Below are 22,841 nucleotides of genomic sequence, written 5' to 3' on the forward strand. Positions count from 1 at the left end.
CCCGAATTTTGCATTCTCACATCGAGCTGAGATTAAATGAGCTACTCCATGCCTGGTTGCGTTACTGTTAGAGCGCTATAATGCCGTCTTATTTTCAGAATAAAAGTCCCATGTACAATTAGTATAATAGCCTACTACATTAGAAAACTAAAAATTATTTAAAAAAAAGAAAAGAAATATTGTGGTAAGGCAAGTTTATTTATATAGCACATTTTATACACAATGGCAATTCAAAGTGCTTTACACAAACGAGATAATGAATCATAAAGGAATCACACAATGAGCACAAGAAATAAAAACTGATGATTAAAACGATTAAAGACATATTAAAACAAGCTTAAAAGCAACAAAAAAGAAGCGCAGCTGCTGTCTATCAGATATATCCCAGCACTTATTTAGTAAAGGCACATTAATCTCATTAGGAAATGCTGTGACCAATGAAATGGCACCTGGGGTGTGCATATTATTGTGTTTTGTTCCAATTGACTATATTCAGCTATGTCTATCCATGGCATCTTTAAATATTGAAGAACATCACTTTGTGTTGTAACCTGTAGACAGCAGGTGTAATTCAGTTGATCATAGCACCAATAATTAATTAAACGATAGTCAAAATAATTTATCAGAATATTATAAACATGTAAAACCTTAAACATGTAACTATAAATATGTAAAAACTTAAACAACCGTCAGGTGCACTAGCTATGTGCACTAGCTAATTTAGGCTATGTATGTTTCAATTTGTAACTTCAAAAATAAACTGTAACCTATAACACATCACACAGATTTAGACCAGGTGAATAAGAGCAGATTTAAAGGAGGTGTATTTGACTTATTACTGCATGCAGTTTTGCTACAGGACAGTGATTCTCAGCCACAGTTTTGAGCTGTTGGGGGAGCTGCAGGAACACAGCAACAGGACATCTGATCTGATCGCTTTGAGATGATGGTAATCCAGTGTTTTCCACTGTCATTTGAAAATTTTAGGATGTTCAACCAATAATACTCTAAATAAAAATCACATGTATTGTGGGTGTGTATTGACCTTGTTCTGCGATGAAGAAGTGCTCTCGATTGTTTTAGAACTTCCTATTCAGTTGCCTATGGGAGAAATGACTAGTAAAAATAAACGGACGAAAACGGTCAAATGACTTGCTCTACAAACAAGTGTGTTCATGACTATACAAATTAGAATAATATAATAAGAAAATATCAGTTTGAAACATCAAGCAGCATAAGGAGCTGTTTTAACGTCTAAAAATCAATGTAAATGAATGAGAACAGAAGTCTCGAGCCAAAAAGATTCCAATGGCGGTGCCCGCTTGTACCTGAAGAATAAGATCAATAGGGGGTAGTTGTCCAAATACTTGATTATTATTAATCATTGTTTCTGAACTCCAAATAAATCCTTTTGATAGTAGTCCTGACATTTTTTCCATTTACATACATGTGAATGCTTTAGTTTTTTGTCAACATGGAGTTTAAGGGTTCTATCCTAGGTCCTGCTCTTTTCTCTCTTTATCTTCTTCCCTTGGGCCATATCTTTAGGTACATGGGATCTGTTTTCACAGTTAAACCAATGGCATGCTTTTTTACTTGTTTTTTTTTATTTAAAAACAATGTTCTGTGAGAACTATCTGCAGTTTCTATCTCTCAAAAATGTCTTTTTTGTATAAAATCTTGTTATAAACAATGCTCAGTATAAATGAGTACACCTGATTTTGAATGTATATCCAATATCCATTTCTCAGTGAATATGGGTAATAAATATTGCTGCATTTGAACAAAACAGATTTATTAAACAGATATATTTATTAAAATAATATTTCAGTCACAGAACATGTTTTTTAAATTGTATATATTTTATTCCCTCTTGATTTTTGCTATTTTTGAATTTTGTATTTAATATTTTTCCCTAACATAAAAATTTGGCACCACTAATTTTTAAACCATTATTGTAAATTATATTGTTTGATTAGTTCCAGATTTGGCTTCAGTACTGACTAATCTGATGTATATACAAAAATATAATATTGTAAAGCATCCTATATAAAATATTAATTTAAATGAGACATTTGTGGGGGGTGTACTCATATATGCTGAGCACTGTATATCATTAACAACTTAGCTCATCCTTTTCTGTCTGATTTACTTCACCTCTACACTCCTACTCTCTAGCAAGCTTAAGAGCGAAGGGCAAATTTTCTCAAATCCCAAAAATCTGCTTAAAGACCGGGATCTAGGTCCTATCTCCTGGAACAGCGTACTAGTTCACATTACAATGACTTTCACTTTATATGAGATTAAACCCATTTTCTTCTTCTTTTTGGTTTTACTTCTGTTTATTCTGTTGTATTTTATACTTGCACTTTGGTTAGAAACTTGAAATTTACTATTGTTGCCATGTCCAATAGATGCTGTTTCACAGCTCTTACATACAGATTTTTCTTTCCAAACTGTTTACAATCACAATGAAATACAACATTATTTTAATGTGTTTTTGTGTGTTTTAGATGTAACTTTGCTTGTATTTGACAGTCGATAAGAAAGTGAACTCGCATGGTGAGAGTTTTGTGTCTATAACCATTTACATAAGCTGTCTTTGTCATTTTTTTCTTAATAAATCACCTGTTTTGTCATTATTTTAGACATTACGCCAGAAAATCATACAAATGCTAGTTTTAAAGTGACGTTGGTGAAGTGGCAATGGTTTCCGCTGTTCTGACGGTCAGCTGGAGATGTGTTTGAATGGCTGAAGAAAGTAGTTCCTCTTACACAAGGGTTTTTGAGACTCTCTGTGTTTGATTTTCTTTTTTATACACACAATTATGCTGTCAAACTGTTGTGTAAACGCAATATCACATGAGTAGCAGTGCAATATGGCTGTATATCGTCACTGGTGGGACACTAAGGCACTTGTATATATATATATTTATAACACACACACACACACACACACACACACACACACACACACACACACACACACACACACACACACACACACACACATATACATATATATATGTGTGTGTTGTATATCACTGTGAATGTAAACAGCTGGGAAAGAAAAACCTGTGTGTAAGATCTGTGAAACAACATCTATTGGACATGGCAGAAAATAGTAAAGTTCAAGTTCAACTTTTATTTCAGAAATCAGTCAATTTATTGCTTATAGTTGTTTTTGTTGCATATTCCCCCATGAAAAAGTACTATAGTAACTTTTAGTATACTAAAATGTTATTGAACCATAATATAGTAAAATGTACTATGTTGTATATATTATAGTATTTTCAGCGCTTTGTAATAAGTGCTACAGCAAAATACAGTATTAACTGTTGTAATAAATGTAGTGGTATATTTTCCTACAGTTAACTGTGGTGAATTGTGGCATAATAAACCCTATAGTTGTAGAAAACCTAGTGAATTAGGTAATTTGTTTATATTACTATAGTTGTTATTAGCACAGAAACTGTAGAACAGATTCATTCAAGTATTTACTAAGCAGTGTGTCTTAACCACGTTGCTGGTGGACCACCAACACTGCATGTTTTGGATATCTCCTTTGTCTGTCACACTCATTACAGGTCTTTTAGTCTCGGCTAATGAGTTGATGATCTAAATCTGGTGTGTATTGTTAAGGAGACAAGGAAAATGTGCAGAACTGGTGGTCCTCCAGGAACGTGGTTGAGAAACACTGTACTATAGTATGGTTCAAAAACGATAAAATATTTACAATAAATTACAATTTTTTCATGTGGGATGAAATGGACACTTGTTTTATCATTGGAACCATTTTTATCATTTGAAATATATAGAAAATTCATACACATAATCCTGGTTAAATAATCACGCAGAAGTATTAAATCTCAGTTTGGAAATTGAGAGTGGGATTCTTCATCTTCTGTTTGTAGTCCTCATCGAACTGTTCATTCTGTGCCACGGTAAAGTGATTTTTCCAGTCTCCAACTTTACCTACACAAACAAAAAGGAAATCAAAGTAAATGAAAGGACAGAATTCAAAAGTATAAATGTAATTAGTGTTGTATTAACCTTTCCGCATGAACGGCGAGATCTTGAAATCCATTGTTGGGATAGTGGAGTAGTTGGTCATCTTGTTCTGTTTCATGGCATCAAACTGAACGCCATTTATTATTTTCTCCTTCTCTTCATCTGACCGTGACAATTTCAAGAAAGCGCACAAACGTTCTACTTCGCCATTAATGTCCTGAGCAAGCCATTGAAAATACACATTAAACATTCATTTAGATTTTATGCTTCTTAAAGAGGTTGTTATGTACTGAACTTACTTTCGCCATATCCTCATAGAACATGTAGTGTAAGTTAGGATATGTGTTTTTTTTCTCCCACCATCCACTGACATGGTCGAACCAAGGACCAAACACCCCTATGTGCAAAATAGAAACAATAAATCAGTGGTGAATATTTAGAATAATGCACACAGTACAATATTTCATAGATTTTTTTCAACCGGTTTACAAGACAATGTACATGTTTTGTTGATGTAGAGATAATAACTTTATTATTTTTCCTCTCCAAATTTAGTTGTTTAATGATATCCACATATCCAGTAGATTTTTTCAGTTATGCTCATTGTATCTAATAGGATTTCATTTCATTTTCAAATATTATAATTTTTACTATATTATTATATATTATTTTCAAATATTATGCTACTTACTCTTTCCTTCCAAAAAAGCTTTCAGGAAGGTGTCCCAGTCTCCTGGTTCAGGCTGTCCATGGTTCATTCGGTCAAAATGAAAATAGGAAACCACATTGTCTTTTGCGTTCCGAGCTACATACACCACCTGGAATGAGTGGACAAAAAGGAAATATCCCAATCTCTTTATTATACAAATGATAAATTAGTATATAATATTTTGTCTGATATTAATCACATTTATTCTCCTCAGTTTTAAAGGACATGTAAACTAGCATGTGAACTCCCCATTCTAATTGTCACGATCACCAGCAATCTAACAACCAGAGATTGCTGGTAAACACTCACACTCATACAAACTACAAATCCGCCATTTCATGGACTACCTATTCAGTCATGCAACACACACACACCTGCTCCAAGTCTCCACTGATTAGACTCCCACAGCTGCTTTACTGCACTACATAAGCAGCACAAACACACACTTTGTGGCTGAGTCATGTTAGCTGTATAGTGAGCATTACAATGCATTTTCCCTTGTCCTGCTTTCCGTGTTAGACCTTGCCTTGTTTTATTTGATTATCCCTGTAAGCCGCCTGTTTTGTGACCATCTGCCTGTTAATACGATGCCGACTGTATTGCCCATATACATTTGTTTGTTCCTGTTTTGACCATTGCTTGCTTGACCATCTCTGGTTTTATCCTCACTATGTTGTCAGCATCACATCACCGCTACACTAATACCCTATTTGAAGCCAATTCCTTTATAGCTTTGTTTATTTCATGACATACACAGCAAAACTCAGCAAGTGATGTAATTAAACAGACCTTATGCCTCTTTGTGTGCTGAATAAGTTTAGAATCCACATTTCTGTTTCTATAAAAAGAAATCCTTCCACAAAAGTATACTTCAAGTTTTTATTCAGTTTACTTATGTAATGTACTGTAGAATATTATTTTAAGTAAGCTTCACATATTAACATCTATGTACTAGAAGTATACTAGAAAACCTCTTGGGACTGAATTGGCCCATTTTTGGGCCCAACCCCAATTCTATTTTTTTACCCCTACCACTTCCCTCTCTAGAAACAGAGTGTGAAGGTGAAGGGCTTCAACTTTACCCCTAAGAAATGGCACAGCACTACAGCATCTGCACACGTCATTATATGTCATCGCGAGCTTGTACTTCTGTAGTTATTCTAGTTATGTTATTTTTTGGTATTTATCTTCAGGAAATCATTGAAGGCATATATTATGTTATCATAATGATATAATGTAGCTAGCTTATAACTGTACTGTGTATTTACACCCTGGCCATGTTCATCGATGTAAACACATGAAAACCATTAACATTATACTAGACTCTAACTTGAACGTATGAATAACTTGAACGTATGAATTTGTAAGAATTAACCACCAAACCAACAAAACGTAAAATATTAACCTTTGTTTGTGATTGTCACGGATTGGTCAGGCTCTCACGATCCCCACTCACGAAGATCACCATCACCTGACTTCTAATGAGCACACAGCTGCATCACATTCACGAGCACCAGATAAAAGCACAGCACTCCAGTCGCTCATTGTCCGGGCTCGTCTCGACGAAAGCGGACAACTGAGCGACCACTCAGCGTAGTCATCCTCAGCTAAAACAAACGCTTTACTTACCTGTTCTCTTTGTATTCCTCCTAGTCTTCCTGGTCCACCCGAATCGTCCTGTCTTCCAGTCCTTCCAAGTCTGTGTCATCCTCTGTCAGCTGTATCTGGTGTGTGCTGTCCATCCTCGTGTATTCCTGTTACCCAGCCACGGAGGAAAAGACCCCAACATCATTCCTGATCCTCCTGGCTATCCTTCATGTGCTCCTTGTTGTCATTTAATAAACACCCTAACGTTTCCTTACCTCTGTCTCCTGTCCGCTTCATAACAGAAGCCCGGACCAATAACGACGACAACATGAGCACCCCCGATCACTTTCAAGAGCTGGTGGACCAGTTGAAGCGGATTCTACAGCCACCAGCTCCACTTTCCAACGCACCACCAGCACCGAGCACTTCCGCCTCCACAGTTTCTTCTTCGGCCCTTCCTTCCAGTCCCATGGCCCGACCAGCGCCCTACTCAGGCGGAGCGGGGGAGTGCAATGGTTTTCTGTTACAATGTTCCCTCATATTCGAAATGCAACCTTCGCTATATCCCACAGATAAGTCAAAGATCGCCTACATCGTATCACTACTCTCTGGGCCTGCACTTAAATGGGCTGAGACGATCTGGAACCAAGCCGGGCCGGTCATGAATTCCATCACTACCTTCACGGAGTATTCAAAGAGGTGTTTGGACGTTCTGATGGGGAAGTAGCCGCTGGAGAGCAGCTGTATCATCTAAAGCAAGGTACTCTATCTACACAGGAATATGCTCTCCGGTTTCGCACTCTAGCAGCTGCAAGTGGATGGAATGAGAGATCGTTGTTGACCACGTACCGGCTCGGCTTGGAACCCACTCTCCGAATCCAGCTGGCCACATTAGATGATACTATGGGTCTGGAGAGATTCATCCAACATTCTCTCCGATGTTCCGATCGTCTCCGTTCCTATCAACAGGACACCATCACCCCCTCGTCTGCACTCCTCCAATCGCCTGAGTCAACAGCCTCTCCAGAACCAGAACCCATGATAATAGAGTCTGGAAGACTGACATCAGCGGAACGACAGAGGAGGCTGACCCGGGGTCTGTGTCTATACTGCGGTGTCAGTGGACACACCCGTATGGAGTGTCCCCTTCGTCCCATTCGGACTTCAGTGAGTGTATTCAGTACGAATATTGAACAATGTAAACCACTTACTACCACCGTACAAATAACTACTGCCTCTATTTCTCTCCTTGTCACAGCCCTCATCGACTCCGGGTCAGCAGGGAACTTCATCTCCCAATCCCTCTGTCGTCAACTCCACCTACGTACTGAGGCGTCCTCGCATATATACCAGATACAACCGATAACCCAGTGCACTCGATCTTCGACCCGTATCCATCGACAATGCGAAGACATCCTTCTTCAAGTGGGGTTGTTACATCAAGAGAGGATTCAATTTCTGGTTCTGGAGGGTGCAAATATGGACATCATTCTAGGGCGCCCGTGGCTGGTGAAGCACGATCCCATCATCTCTTGGGGCACAGGAGAGATAAAGAAATGGGGATCTGGATGTACACCTACCTGTTTTCCAAATCTCCCTCTTCAAGGTCGGAACCCCATTTCTTTGTTTACAACATCGGTCGAGAGTCCTCCTGAGAAGCAGTCTATCCACATTCCTAAGGAGTACAGCTCCTTTCATGATGTCTTCTGCCCCAAGAGAGCTTCCCAGCTACCGCCGCATCGGCCATGGGACTGCGCGATCGACCTAGTTCCAGATGCCCAGTTGCCAAGAGGTAGGATCTACCCGCTCTCGCTTCCAGAGAATCAGGCAATGGAAGATTACATAAGGGAGGCTCTGAGTCAGGGGTACATACGTCACTCAAAATCACCAGCCGCCTCAAGCTTCTTCTTTGTGGCCAAGAAGGACGGAGGGCTGCGTCCATGCATCGACTACAGGGTCCTAAATAACGGTACAGTAAAATACCGATATCCCCTTCCTCTGGTACCAGCCGCTTTGGAACAGCTCCGAGAAGCTAAAGTCTTCACTAAATTGGACCTCCGCAGCGCGTATAATCTGATAAGAATACGTGAGGGGGACCAATGGAAGACAGCATTCGTGACCCCTACTGGCCACTATGAATATGAGGTCATGCCTTACGGTCTGGTCAACGCCCCCTCCGTATTCCAAAACTTCATTCATGAAGTCCTCCGGGAGTTTCTTCACCACTTTGTAATAGTGTACATAGATGACATCCTCATTTACTCCCGGAGTGAGGCCGAACATCGCCAACACGTTGCGGAGGTCCTACACACATTGAGAGAACATCACCTCTACCTCAAAGCGGAGAAATGCTCATTCCACCAGAAGTCGATTCATTTCTTGGGATACATCATTGACCAAACCGGTATACGTATGGATGGGAAGAAAATTGAGGCTGTTCTATCCTGGTCAGAACCCACTTCCATTAAGGAGCTCCAGAGGTTTCTTGGGTTTGCTAACTTTTATAGACGGTTTATCAAGGACTACAGCAGGATTACATCACCTCTCACTAATCTCCTCAAGGGTAAACCCAAAGGACTGGAGTGGACCAAAGAAGCAGCCGCAGCCTTCCGCCTTCTTAAGAAGGAGTTCACAAGGGCCCCACTCCTGACTCATCCTGACCCAAATCTTCCTTTCGTGGTGGAAGTGGACGCATCCACCACCGGCGTCGGGGCAGTATTATCCCAACATCATGATACACCGCCCCGACTGCATCCCTGTGCCTATTTCTCTCGGAAGTTGAGCCCGGCGGAGCAGAATTACAGCATAGGAGACAGGGAGCTTCTAGCAATCAAGCTAGCCTTGGAGGAGTGGCGTCACTGGTTGGAGGGAGCCAAACATCCGTTCCAGGTGATCACAGATCACAAAAACCTCCAATATATCAAAGAGGCCAAGAGACTATGTCCACGTCAAGCCAGATGGTCACTTTTCTTCTCACGTTTTGATTTCTCCATTTCCTATCGTCCAGGACCCAAGAATCTAAGAGCAGACGCTCTCTCTCGTTTACACGAGCATCACGATCATGAAGAACTCCCAACGAAGATTCTTCCCGAACACATCTCCATTTGTCCGATCACCTGGAACGCTCCTCCAGTCGTTGCCACTCCGGAAGCCCCTGCTCCGCCGGGATGCCCTCCTCATCGGCAGTTCATACCACCTGAACACCGGGTAGATCTGATCCACTCCTTACATACCTCGCTAGGCACTGGACATCCAGGGATCAACAATACTCTCTCGCTAGTATCCCAACGATTCTGGTGGCCAAACATGGCAAGGGATGTGAGGCAATATGTTCAGGGCTGTAAGGACTGTGCCCAATCCAAGAGCCCACGTCATCTACCCGCTGGAAAGCTCCATCCCTTGCCGATTCCGAACCGTCCCTGGTCACACCTAGGAGTGGACTTTATCACTGACCTCCCCTCGTCAGAAGGTAATACCTGTATTCTAGTCATCGTAGATAGATTCTCAAAGTTTGTCAAACTAATCCCTCTGAAAGGTCTTCCCACAGCCTTTGAAACAGCCGACAATATCTTTAATCAAGTCTTCAGGTCATTTGGTATTCCAGAAGATATTGTGTCGGACAGAGGTCCACAGTTCATCTCACGTCTATGGAAAGCCTTCTTCAAGCTCCTAGGTGTGGCCGTCAGCCTCTCTTCTGGATATCATCCCCAAACCAACGGGCAGACAGAGAGGAAGATTCAGGAGGTGGGACGGTTCCTGAGGACCTTCTGCAGTGGTCACCAGAGCTCCTGGAGCCAGTATTTGGGCTGGGCAGAATATGCCCAAAATTCACTGCGGCAACCCTCCACCGGACTCACGCCATTCCAGTGCATCCTGGGCTTCCAACCACCGCTCTTTCCCTGGGATGGCGAACCATCTGATGTCCCCGCAGTGGATCACTGGTTCCGGGAGAGCGAGAGAGTCTGGGACGAGGCTCATCAACATCTGCAGAGGGCAGTCCGTCGAAGCAAGGTAACCGCCGATAGAAGAAGGTCTGAAGAACCCAGATACACACCCGGACAAAAGGTGTGGCTATCCACCCGGGACATACGCATGCGACTGCCCTCTCGCAAGTTAAGTCCCCGATTTGTTGGTCCCTTCACCATCGTGGAACAGGTTAACCCCGTCACCTACAAACTACAATTACCCTCTCACTACCGTATTCACCCTACATTCCACGTATCACTCCTGAAACCCTATCACGATCCTGTTCTTCCCTCCACAGAGCCTGACCACGAAGAGGAACCCCCTCCTCCACTGCTCCTAGAAGAAGGAGCCGTCTACGCAGTGAAGGAGATCTTGCGTTCCCGACGTCGTGGTGGCCAGTTGGAGTACCTGGTGGACTGGGAAGGGTACGGCCCCGAAGAAAGGACATGGGTTCCCAGAGCTGATATTCTCGATCCTAGTCTCATGGTGGAGTTTCATGAGAGCCACCCTGAGTTCCCAGCGCCTAGAGGCAGAGGGAGACCACCACGGCGTCGGAGGTGTCGGCCCTCAGGAGCGGGCCCTGGGGAGGGGGGTACTGTCACGGATTGGTCAGGCTCTCACGATCCCCACTCACGAAGATCACCATCACCTGACTTCTAATGAGCACACAGCTGCATCACATTCACGAGCACCAGATAAAAGCACAGCACTCCAGTCGCTCATTGTCCGGGCTCGTCTCGACGAAAGCGGACAACTGAGCGACCACTCAGCGTAGTCATCCTCAGCTAAAACAAACGCTTTACTTACCTGTTCTCTTTGTATTCCTCCTAGTCTTCCTGGTCCACCCGAATCGTCCTGTCTTCCAGTCCTTCCAAGTCTGTGTCATCCTCTGTCAGCTGTATCTGGTGTGTGCTGTCCATCCTCGTGTATTCCTGTTACCCAGCCACGGAGGAAAAGACCCCAACATCATTCCTGATCCTCCTGGCTATCCTTCATGTGCTCCTTGTTGTCATTTAATAAACACCCTAACGTTTCCTTACCTCTGTCTCCTGTCCGCTTCATAACAGTGATATCAGGCTGATAAATGCATTTTAAGAGCACAGGTAGTCTACAATGAGTTATTTTATTGTATTGCAATTGAACTCATGGGTATACTAGTAGTAATCCTTTGTAATACTAATACTAAAAATCCCTTGTAAATAATTAGTTTGTGAACTGTTCCATGCTCTGAATTTGGGCATTGCATTATACTAAGTATACTTTAAGCTATTCCGATTAAGCACATTAAACTACACCAAATACACTAATAGTTATTAGTTACTATAATTTAATAACAATTTCAATACACCTAGCAGAAAATTTTTTTTCCAAAATAGAATTGTTAACAAAGTTAACTACCTATCGAAAAGAGGTGTAGTCATATGTATTATTAATATACTTCTTTTTAACTGACAAACAAGAATGTGTATTTTTTGCATCTATACTTCTATAAAATATACTTCGATCCAAAAACAAGTTTATTATTATTAAGTATACTTTTTAAGTTTACCTTTGACAAATATGCTTATTATTGCACTTAACCTTGACTTACACTGACAGAAAAGTTTTAGCATGTTTGACCTACTTGTTCATTTACATACACATAAACTTATAATTACTCTAAGGATACTTGGTTTGTAGTTGTTTTTACTCTTTTGATTGAGTGACCTATTATATATGTTTACATATAATATTATATACTCCCAGGTTCAAGAGATAAGGCTTAAAGGCTAGTTCTAAACTAAACTGCAAGTTTCAGTTGTCTATAATTTATAAACTGGATGCGACATATTTCAAAATGCATCAAGATGCACTCAATGTGTTTCTCAAATTAATTAAAATAATGTTTCTCAATTTATTTATTTTTTAATAAAAGCTGCAAATCTTTTGAGAGGCTGTGGTGAGAGATTGAGAAACTGAGTTTAATTTCTTGGTATAAATTTAACTTGCTGTTTGTTGTGAATACTTAGATCAGGTGACTTTGTTGATACATTCTGTGTTTAGCTGACAGGCAGCACTTTAAAATAGCATGGCTGTTGTTGATGAGTAAATGTTGATCTATTTCACAAATTTGACACATTTGAAATTAACAAATATTTGTAAAAAGTTTTAAGTGTTAGATAATCACATTTATGTGGTATTTTTTAAACTTTCTTTTCTTTTCCTATAACTTTTTTTACTTTCATATTTTTAGCTTTAAAAGTATATTAATAATGCACCTGAATAAACTTCATTTTTGTTAGGATAAACTTTAAAATAGGAGGGAAATTATTATTATAATCTCATTACGAAACTTTGTGGCCAATCAAACTCTGCCTGAGGTGTGCATATTAATGATCTCCAGTGGATAATCAGAGTTGTCTAGTTCCGATTGGCCTCTTGGATTTTACAGTCACTGAAGCAGTGTTTGAGGCTCACAGGGTCATTTCAATGTACTAAACATTTTTCATTCAGCCTATATCCAGATTTTCATTCTATGCCACCTTTAAGTAGATCAAGTGAAGGCTAATGTTTCTGAAAATCTGCATCTAGGTTAGTAATGGACTAAAGTCCAGCATAAGCTAACTGAGATTTATAATTCTGGCAAACAGCGTAACTTTAGCCTTTTTATCAAACTTTAGCTTAAGCACAATTTGTTATTCAGTGGTGTCTCTTCTTTATTCAAAATGATACATGGTTATCATAACAATTGCAGGTTAGGCAAAATATTGAGGTACTATATCGGTAGCAAGCTGAGGTGGCAAACTTCATTGTACTGACCACATCCTCAATTTATTGTTTGAGCTAAGCTGTTATATAGGTGACTGTAGGGAACTAAATGGAACTACTATTTAAAATGTTTCATGCCTTTTTATTCATTCATTTTATTTCAATATTCCTTCATTTAAATCACATTTCTAAACAATAGACTTGGGTTTGGTAGTTCAAGATTCACATAATACCAAGACAGATTCATAAAGTTGCTACTTGCCGCCTACACCACATTGTGGAGTTAAAAATGTGTACTTTACAGGTTACCTTTGAGTTCTGCTCCCAGAAGGACTTGGGAACAAGTTGAACAGGTAAATGAGTTTTGATAAGGCGAGGAGAAGTTGGCAGGTTATCAGCCAGTTCCGTGCCTGAAAGGGAAAATGAAAGTGATTTTAATGTTGACATAACTGAATGTGTACTTTCCAGTCCAGCTTTGCATGTCCCTGGTTTTATGTGTCATGTATTTTCCTTCTTCCTTGTTTCATGAATGCATGTATTTCAACCTTTGTTTTTGCCTTGTTTCCATGTAGATGTAACCAACCTATCTTTCAGACAATCATAAAGTTGTAGCAGTTAATGAAAAATGAATATTATTAAAAAGTACAATATGGAGTACCACAAGGTTCAGTTCTTGGCCCGTTGCTTTTCACCTTGTATATGCTACCCTTATGAGATTCTGTTTAAAGGTCTCATGAAGTGCTTTAAAATGTGCATTTTTATTTGATGTTTGACGTAATCTCAACTGAAAAACGAAGAGAGGGTGGGACGTAGAGTAGCTCCTCCCCTTTTTAAAAACAGCCAATAGCATTTTTTCACGCACAATCATATCTAAGGTTTACAGAGGATGGTCAGAATATTAGAAAATATCCAGTGAGCGGCAGTTCTGTGGGCGCAAATGCCTTGTTGATGCCAGAGGTCAGAGGAGAATGGCCAGACTGTTTCCAGCTGATGGAAAGGCCTTGGGGCGGATGGGCTATAGCAGCAGAAGACCACACTGGGTGCCACTCCTGCCAGCTAAGAACAGGAAACTGAAGCTACAATTCACACAGGCTCACCAAAATTGGACAATAGAAGATTGGAAAAACATTGCCTGGTCTGATGAGTCTCGATTTCTGCTGCGACATTCGGATGGTCGGGTCAAAATTTGGCATCAACAACATGGAAGCATGGATTCATCCTGCCTTGTACCAACGGTTCAGGCTGGTGGTGGTGGAGTTATGGTATGGGAGATATTTTCATGGCACACTTTGGGCCCATTAGTAACAATTGAGCATTGTGTCAAGGCCACAGCCTACCTAAGTATTGTTGCTGACCATGTCCATCTCTTTATGACCACAGTGTACACATCATCTGATGGCTACTTCCAGCAGGATAATTGTCATGACCAGTAAACAGTTTTATTACTGACTTGCTTAATACTTTTGCACTGTTCATTTTGCTTGTAGACTTTGAAAGTTCCTTTCTTTTCAATTGCTGTTTAAAATGGTCCATAGCTAACAATGTAGGAAATTAAATTATCATATGCATGTTTATATGGCAAAATGTGTTTTTCACTAAGAAGGTCCATACAGATTTCAAAGGCAGATACTGATTAGATCAGGGCCTGGTTAATATGTGGACTTTGGGGGTTTTACAATGTGGTCACATGTTGATTGGTCAGTTTGTATGTCTCAGTATTTGGGCTTTGGTCACATGATCAAGAAAGATACAAATATATGGTAAACTCTGCTTAGGCCTCTTTTCCTCTGCTGCTCTGGGGGCTATCTTCTCTGACTCTACTGCTATCAGGCTTTCTTTGGGGCCTACTCACTGCTCTTTGTCTCTCTCTCCCTCCCCTTGTTTCTCTCTCTCAGGTAACTTTATTTTACATATAAACTAGGTACGATTAATATCTTATGTTTTTTATCATTTCATGTTTTATCACTTTATGCAGTTATTTTGTAACTAATTCAGTTGTAGCCATAGATGATTATTGTCATTTTGATTTACTTTTGATTAACTTAACGCTCAATTGCTCCATATTGCAATACAACACAATCAAATATTAGCAATGCTCTCCCACATTTTAAGCTGTTATAACTGCCCTTATTTTTGTTTTTGGTTTAAGATTGCAGAAGGATGATTTGACTAGAAATGTACAGTGTTTCACCATCGTACTGACTTTATAGTCGTTCGGCAGAACTAGTTTGAACAGCTGTAGTTAAAAACCCATTCTTACAGTACTTCATGCTCATTGTTGCATCTAACTAAGCTTCCAATCCAATCCCACAGCAAATGCATTCTCATTTTTTATTACAAATTGCTCATCCCTCACTGAGGGGTAGGGTTAGGGGTGGGGTTTTGAGGTATGTCTCCTCTTAAATATTATATATTTTTTAAATTTTCATGAATTTGCACAAAGTAGCTACCATTCTGAAAATAAGTTCAGGCTGAATTGTCTGGCTGCTGGAGCAACGCATACATCACCTGAGTAGCCGAAGCCACTTCCTTTTGTTTATGGATATGACAGCCACAGGCGAATGATTTAAGTACACAATTTTCTGCTTAACCAGCATTGACATGTCTAAAATATAAACATTTTTATTGTTGACTCCAGCACAGGACTGTCAAGTGTGTTCAAAATGGCTCACTTGTTCACTAGTTCTCTAATCCTTTCACATTTGGCTTTCCATTTGCTAATTTGTGTCCAAATTCATTATAACCATAAATTATATAAAACTCAGATCAAAAATAAATAAAACAATAAGTGTGCACTACTGTATGTGTTTTTAAATGTACTATATGTTATTTTTAATATTATTTTAACTATTAAAATTAAAACTGAATTCATTTTCAAGAATATTTTCTTTCCTGTTAATTAAGGGTGCTTTCACACCTGTGAACCGATTCATTTGTTCCGAAACAGAGATTAAAATTGTTACATTGTTGCTCTTTGTTCTTGGTGCGGTTCGCTTTCACACGGCAAAGTTTCTAAATAGACCAAAATAGCTAAAACAAGCCATGTGCGAGTAAAATCTCCACACATTGGTCAGAGTTTCATGGCTTATTTTGCAGAGTCCAGCTCAGCTGTCATGTGTCCTTATTTTATTTTAATGACGATGAGCAATAAGACATAAGCGAAAAGCTGCACTTTAATTTTGAATGGTGACACCCACAGATGTCATCAAATATAGAGCAGAAGTTAGACCAGGGATGGGCAAACTCGATCCTGGAGGGCCGGTGTCCCTGCATAGTTTTGCACCAACCCTAATCAAACACACCTACTTGTAGCTTTCTAGTGATCTTGAAGACACTAATTATGGTGTTCAGGTGTGTTTGATTAGTGTTGGAGCAAAACTCTGCAGGGACACCGGCCCTCGAGGATCGAGTTTGCCCATGCCTGGGTCAGACTTTCTCAGACATAGCAGTTGGCAAGAATTATGCATTAAAGGTTTTACATTATAGAGAGAAATAACAGATAAACTAAGACTGCATGTCGGTCAGTTTTCCTAACGGATAAACAGCTCTCGTTAATAGTTCAGTATGCTTTCACTTTTGTATTTGAAATAAAACGCACATTTACCGGTAGGAATGACCTCTCGCCCTACTCATCATAATTCTCTCTTCATATAGCCATATACAGTATATGCCTATGACATATCCATGACACACTGTGATATAGCCGGGCTCAGATCGTATCGCTTTCTCACTACAATTGATCCGCTCCAGAGTTCGTTTCAATCGAGCCGAGACCACCTCATTTAGGCGATCTCGGACCGATTGTTTTGGCGCGTATCCAAACGCGATTGCTGGATTCACATATGCCAAATGAACCGCGCTAACTGGGCAAATGAGACAGGTTCCGAAACAAAAGTCTAGGTGTGAAAGCACCCTAATTTTCATTGTTAATTGCTATTTACATGGTGGATATTATAAGCATAAAAACTAAACACTTCACTAGTGAAAGACGAAATCTGCTAGTGTGCAAGGTTAAAACACATGCAGACTATCTACAGAATGAGCACGAATTCCACGAAAGCCCCCTGAGATGAAGGCATGGGAGGAGGTAGTACTTTTTATATTTATGTAGACAACAATAATCTTTTACTTTTAATTTTAATCCTTTTTTATATTCACACTTAGTATAGATTGATTCACACTGAGTTCACACTTAGCTGATAATCAATAAAGCGTAATTGGCATGCTGTCCCGGGAGAGAGCCCTGAGCTCGTAATATCCTCAAGCCCGGGGCTCCCTCCTGTTAGAAGGGCGAGAGGGGAGTTCGAGCTCAGGTAGGTCTAGAGAACTCCCCTGCTGTCGTCGTGTGAGAAGTGTAAACTAAGGTTGTCTTGGGTGATAATTTGGTTTAGTCGATTGGCTATGGTGTTTGTTTATGGATGGTGGGAGCAAACTGGGGAACCTGGGGGAAACCCACGCGAACACAATAGAACATGGAAACTCCGCACAGAAATGCTAACTGGCACGATAGGAGGTTGGACCAGCGATGTTCTTGCTGTAAGGCAACAGTGCTAGCCACTGGGCCACCATGTTGCCCTATCAGAAAAAAGGGTGCTGTGCATCCCTGTGTGTGTAATAAGCAAAGTGTAGGTGGGTTTTTTTGGCCAGCTTATCACAAACACACTAATTTAATAGCAAAACAGCAACAACTGTGCTTTCTCGTTAATTAATTCTCCATATTTAATTTTCAGCTTTCCCTTGCTGAAAAAAAAATAGGCAAAAAGTGTAAGGGAAATTTAAGGCATCATGTCAAAAATATATAAATGAATGAATTAATTTTTAATATAGAAATAAAATCCTTGCCAGTTATTCTAAGAATTGAAGGGATTTGAGAGCTAGAGTCAACTCTGAATCCCTGGATTCAAATACACTAATACAGAATGAAGCCAGCAGAGCATTTCAGTGTATATACTCGGGGAACTTTTGCCTCACACATGCTTTCATTTCTGAAAGAATACAGAATGCTGGCTCTGATTTTTGAAACCCAGATATAATGTATATTTATTTTGTACAAAGCAGAGAATTTAAATGTCACATCACAAAAATGTCAGAAAACACACAGAATCTATAATATTTGAACTGTGAAAAAGTGAGTAATAAGTAATTTTAGAATTGTATAAAGCAGTAACATATTATACTGTAGCCTCTAACCTGATGGCAACCCTGGAAAACAAGACTCCAGGAATGGCACTCTCATATAGATAGGCTGGGTTGACTGGCGCTCTGGATCATCCTTGCCAAAATACAGAAGGTCTAGAATATAAGAAACCCAAGTGGTGCCTATAAAAAGAGTAGAGTGCAGAAACAAATACATGCAGTGAAGTAGTTTTTTAAACATATACAGTTGAAGTCAAAATTTCTCGCCCTCGTGTGATTTTTTTCTTTTTCAAATATATTCAATGATGTTTAACAGAGCAAGGTTTTTTCACAGTATTTCCTACAATATTTTTTTCTTCTAGAGAAAGTCTTATTTGTTTTATTTCAGCTAGAAATTTTTTACGCCATTTTAAGGTCAATATTATTAGCCCCTTTAAGCTATCTTTTTTCTCGATTGTCTACAGAACAAACCATCGTTATGCAATGACTTGCGTAATTACCCTAGCCCCCCTAAGTAAACTAATTAACATAGTAAAGCCTTTAAATTGCACTTTAAGCTGAATACTAGTATCTTGAACAATATCTAGTAAAATATTATTTACTGTCATCATGGCAAAGATAAAACATATCAGTTATTAGAAATTAGTTATTAAAACTATTATGTTTAGAAATGTGTTGTAAAACTCTCTGTTAACCAGAAGTTGGGGAACAAAATATTCAGGAAGGCTAATAATTCTGACTTCAACTGTATATACATAAGCAAGAAACAAAAACAATATATGCAAATTATAACAGGATTTACAGGTTTAAAATGTTTGGTTACACTTGATAGAATACTTTTCTGTTCTACTTAAACAAGTACATCAAAGAAAACGTGAATTAAAATAAAAAAAAAAACAATTTTAGATTTCTTTATTTTTAATTGAGTGAAAACAATACTACCCTCATGTTATATCATCCTTCAGATGTGTAGATTTGGTGCTCAATTTCTTATTACAGCTAAAAAACAACAACTGTGCTACTTGATATTTTTGCTGTGATACTCTTAAATCAAATTAAAGCTTCAAGTGAAGGGCAATTTATATACAAAGATTTTGTATTGTTCTGGAGGGCCGGTCTCCTGCAAAGTTTAGTTCCAACCTTAATCAGACAAACCTGGGCTAGCTAATCAAGCTCTTACTAGGCATTCTAGAAACATCTATGCAGATATGTTGAGGCAAGTTGGAGCCAAAATCTGCAGGACACCAGCCCTCTAGGACCAAGTTTGGGCACCCCTGGTCTAAAGCATGGTCAAAGTGCAGAAGCACTTAGGGAATGTCTGAATCCCCTTTTGCTATTATAAGGATGTGTGAAAAACAGTCGCAGAGACCGGCACATGTTCATTCATTCATTTTCCTTCAGCTTAGTCCCTTATTAATCAGAGGTCGCCACAGTGGAATGAACCACCAACTACTCTGGCATATGTTTTACGCAGCGGACGCCCTTCTAGCCACAACCCAGTACTGGGAAACACCTATTCACATACACATAACCGGAGCACCCAGAGGAAACCCACACGTACACAGGAAGAACATGTAAACTCCACACAGAAATGCCAACTGGCCCAGGTGGGTCTCGAACCAGCGACCTTCTTTCCATAAGGTGACAGTGCTAACCACTCAGCCACCGTACCACCCCACCGACGCATGTTCTAAAACTTACGGATGTGTTTTGGGTGTGACGTGCAACCAATCAGAGCCTCATCTCCCATTCCCTTTAAGAGTGAGTAGCAGTTGGGCTTTGCATGACAGACTTTGTAAGCGGAAAAAGTGAATGCTTTACTAGTGAGGAAATGGATTCGCTTGTGTGCAAGGTTAAAGCGCATACAGACCATCTACAGAATGAGCTGGATTCTTCTAAAGTCACCTAATGGTAAGGCATGGGAGGAGGTAGCGCTTTTTATGTTTACATAGACAACAATAATCTTTTACATTTTAATTTTTGAAGTTTTCATATTTAAAGACATTTGTGTGCTGCTGTGCATCCCAGAGTTTGTAATAAGCATTGTGTGTGTGGGTTTTGACCAGCCTATTACTAATGTAATGAAAACAGTAACAAAAAGCTGTGTATAACTAGCTAATAGTGCAGTCTGTTTCAGTTTGAACCACAATAGCAATACAACAACAATGCACCTTACCAAACATCCTTTTCAGACCAGCACAACATATGGGTGTTCCAATGAGTGTAAACGCATATGCTATTTAAACAACATGCGCAAAATGTGAAAATGATACCTGCACCTCGCTGAAAGTAAAAACCACTTGTGTCCCACCTGGCGCTGCATTACCGGCCCCAAGTTTTGTCTGTCAAATTTAATCAATCTAATAAAGACTTGCTTTATAAAATTTTTACTTTATTTAAAAACAAAAAACCTGATCACATCTTTGAACAGGAGCTTAGTGGTCACATAATACACAAAAAAATGAATTCAGTTCCCTCACCTGCTTTGGGGTAAGTTGCGATTAGAATGTCATCAGGTCTTGCTTGAAAGTTTTTCACCTTTTCCCAGTTTTTAGTAAAGAAGTCGATCATTGAGATACCCTCAAATTCAAATATCTTAGGTCGACTGTGTAATTCAATCTGTAGTGTAAAATTGTTAGTGATGAAGCTTTACTGCACTGAGAGGACAAAATGATAGAAGCATCAATAAGATCAAAACCATTTAACAAGTACAATTTCAGATTACACTTGCAAAAACATGAAAAAAAACACGAAGAGTCAAGCTGTAACTTTAAGAGTATAATTCTATTTCTATTTCTATTTCACTTACACTCACCAGCCACTTTATTAGGTACACCTTACTAGTACAGGGTTGGACCCACTTTTGTCTTCAGAACTGCCTTAATCCTTCGTGGCATAGATTTAACAAGGTACTGGAAATATTCCTCAGAGATTTTGCTCCATATTAACATGATAGAATCACGTAGTTGCTGCAGATGCAATTCATGACGCGAATCTCCCATTCCACCATATCCCAAAGGTGCTCTATTGGATATAGATCTGGTGACTGTGGAGGCCATTTGAGTACAGTGAACTCATTGTCATGTTCAAGAAGCCAGTCTGAGATGATTTGCGCTTTATGACATGGTGTGTTATACTGCTGGAAGTAGCCATCAGAAGATGGGTACACTGTGGTCATAAAGAGATGGACATGGTCAGCAACAATACTCAGGTAGGCTGTGGTGTTGACACAATGCTCAATTGGTACTAATGGGCCCAAAGTGTGCTAAGAAAATATCCCCCACACCATTACACCAGCAGCCTGAACCGTTGATACAAGGCAGGATGGATCCATACTTTCATGTTGTTGATGCAAAATTCTGACCCTACCATCCAAATACTGCTGTAGATATTGAGACTCATCAGACCAGGCAACGTTTTTCCAATCTTCTATTGTCCAATTTGGTGAGCCTATGCAAATTGTAGCTTCAGTTTCTCGTTCTTATCTGACAGGAGTGGCACCCGGTGTGGTCTTCTGCTGCAGTTGCCCATCTGCCTCAAGGTTGGACGTGTTGTGTGTTCAGAGATGCTCTTCTGCATACCTCGGTTGTAACAAGTGGTTATTTGAGTTACTGTTGCCTATCAGCTCGAACCAGTCTGGCCGTTCTCCTCTGACCTCTTACATCAACAAGGCATTTGCGCCCACAGAACTGCCGCTCACTGGATATTTTCTCTTTTTCTGACCATTCTCTGTAAACCCTAGAGATGATTGTGCGTGAAAATCCCAGTAGATCAGCAGTTTCTGAAATACTCAGACCAGCCCATCTGGCACCATCAACCATGCCACGTTCAAAGACACTTAAATCACCTTTCTTTCCCATTCTGATGCTCATTTTGAACTGCAGCAGATCATCTTGACCATGTCTACATGTCTAAATGCATTGAGTTGCTGCCATGTGATTGGCTGATTAGAAATTTGCTTTAACAAGCAAGTGGACAGGTGTACCTAATAGAGTGTAAAGTGCCCTTAAACATGGCAGTCTTGTAATTATTAAATAATTTTTTAAGAGTTCTTATACAGCTGTAACCTACAGAAACATATTTCAATCAGGTAAGTTGCTTCTTCAGTTATAAGCTAAAAACTTTGAAAAAAATGTTTACTCACAGAGGATATGTCTGGGATTTCCATTATGTTGAATTAGTGATGTAGGTGTGCAAATCTCCAAATATATATATATATATATTCTGGCTTTGCCTTTGTCCTGTTTCTTTCAGCAGTTCTGTGTACAATTAAATTCCGTGTTGTCCTGAAGTGTGTATCTCCTCTGTCTTTCTCTCTTTCTGCACTTTGCACTCAGCTTCAAAAACCGGTTATACAAGTTCAGCCATTCAAATTTCCACTCATAATGAAAGATGAAATTTGATTCCTCTCTCTCGTACACACTTTCTCTTTTGGGACTTTCCATTTGCTTTTGTTTTTATGCTGAGCTAAAACAAATGTAATCCTTACATAAGCAGAGCTGGGTATTAGCTGATTATATGTAATCTGGATTATGTAATCATATTCCTAAAAATCAAGTATTTGTAATTAGAGACTCATTTTAAAACACTCATAATCAGGCTATGGTTCCTTTTTTATGAATTGCATTATTAAGTAATATTTACACAATGGCTGTAGGCTGTTCACAATCCTTTGACTCTCTCA

General features: G+C 39.5%; 1 protein-coding gene across 1 annotated transcript; it reads right to left on the minus strand.

Annotated features, from left to right (window-relative positions):
- Positions 1-177: 177 nt before the first annotated feature.
- Positions 178-22,489, minus strand: sult1st7 (sulfotransferase family 1, cytosolic sulfotransferase 7). The gene is made up of 9 exons (XM_056463256.1): positions 22,302-22,489; positions 20,638-20,776; positions 18,212-18,340; positions 13,331-13,431; positions 4,703-4,829; positions 4,311-4,408; positions 4,054-4,228; positions 3,830-3,975; positions 178-1,328 (listed from the first exon to the last, which is right to left on the minus strand). Exons 1-8 carry the CDS (start codon positions 22,323-22,325, stop codon positions 3,863-3,865), a joined length of 906 nt encoding a protein of 301 aa, XP_056319231.1. The 5' UTR covers positions 22,326-22,489; the 3' UTR covers positions 178-1,328; positions 3,830-3,862.
- Between the last annotated feature and the right edge of the window lie 352 nt (positions 22,490-22,841).

This window comes from Danio aesculapii, chromosome 8 (genome assembly GCF_903798145.1).
Source record: "Danio aesculapii chromosome 8, fDanAes4.1, whole genome shotgun sequence".
Taxonomy (NCBI): domain Eukaryota; kingdom Metazoa; phylum Chordata; class Actinopteri; order Cypriniformes; family Danionidae; genus Danio; species Danio aesculapii.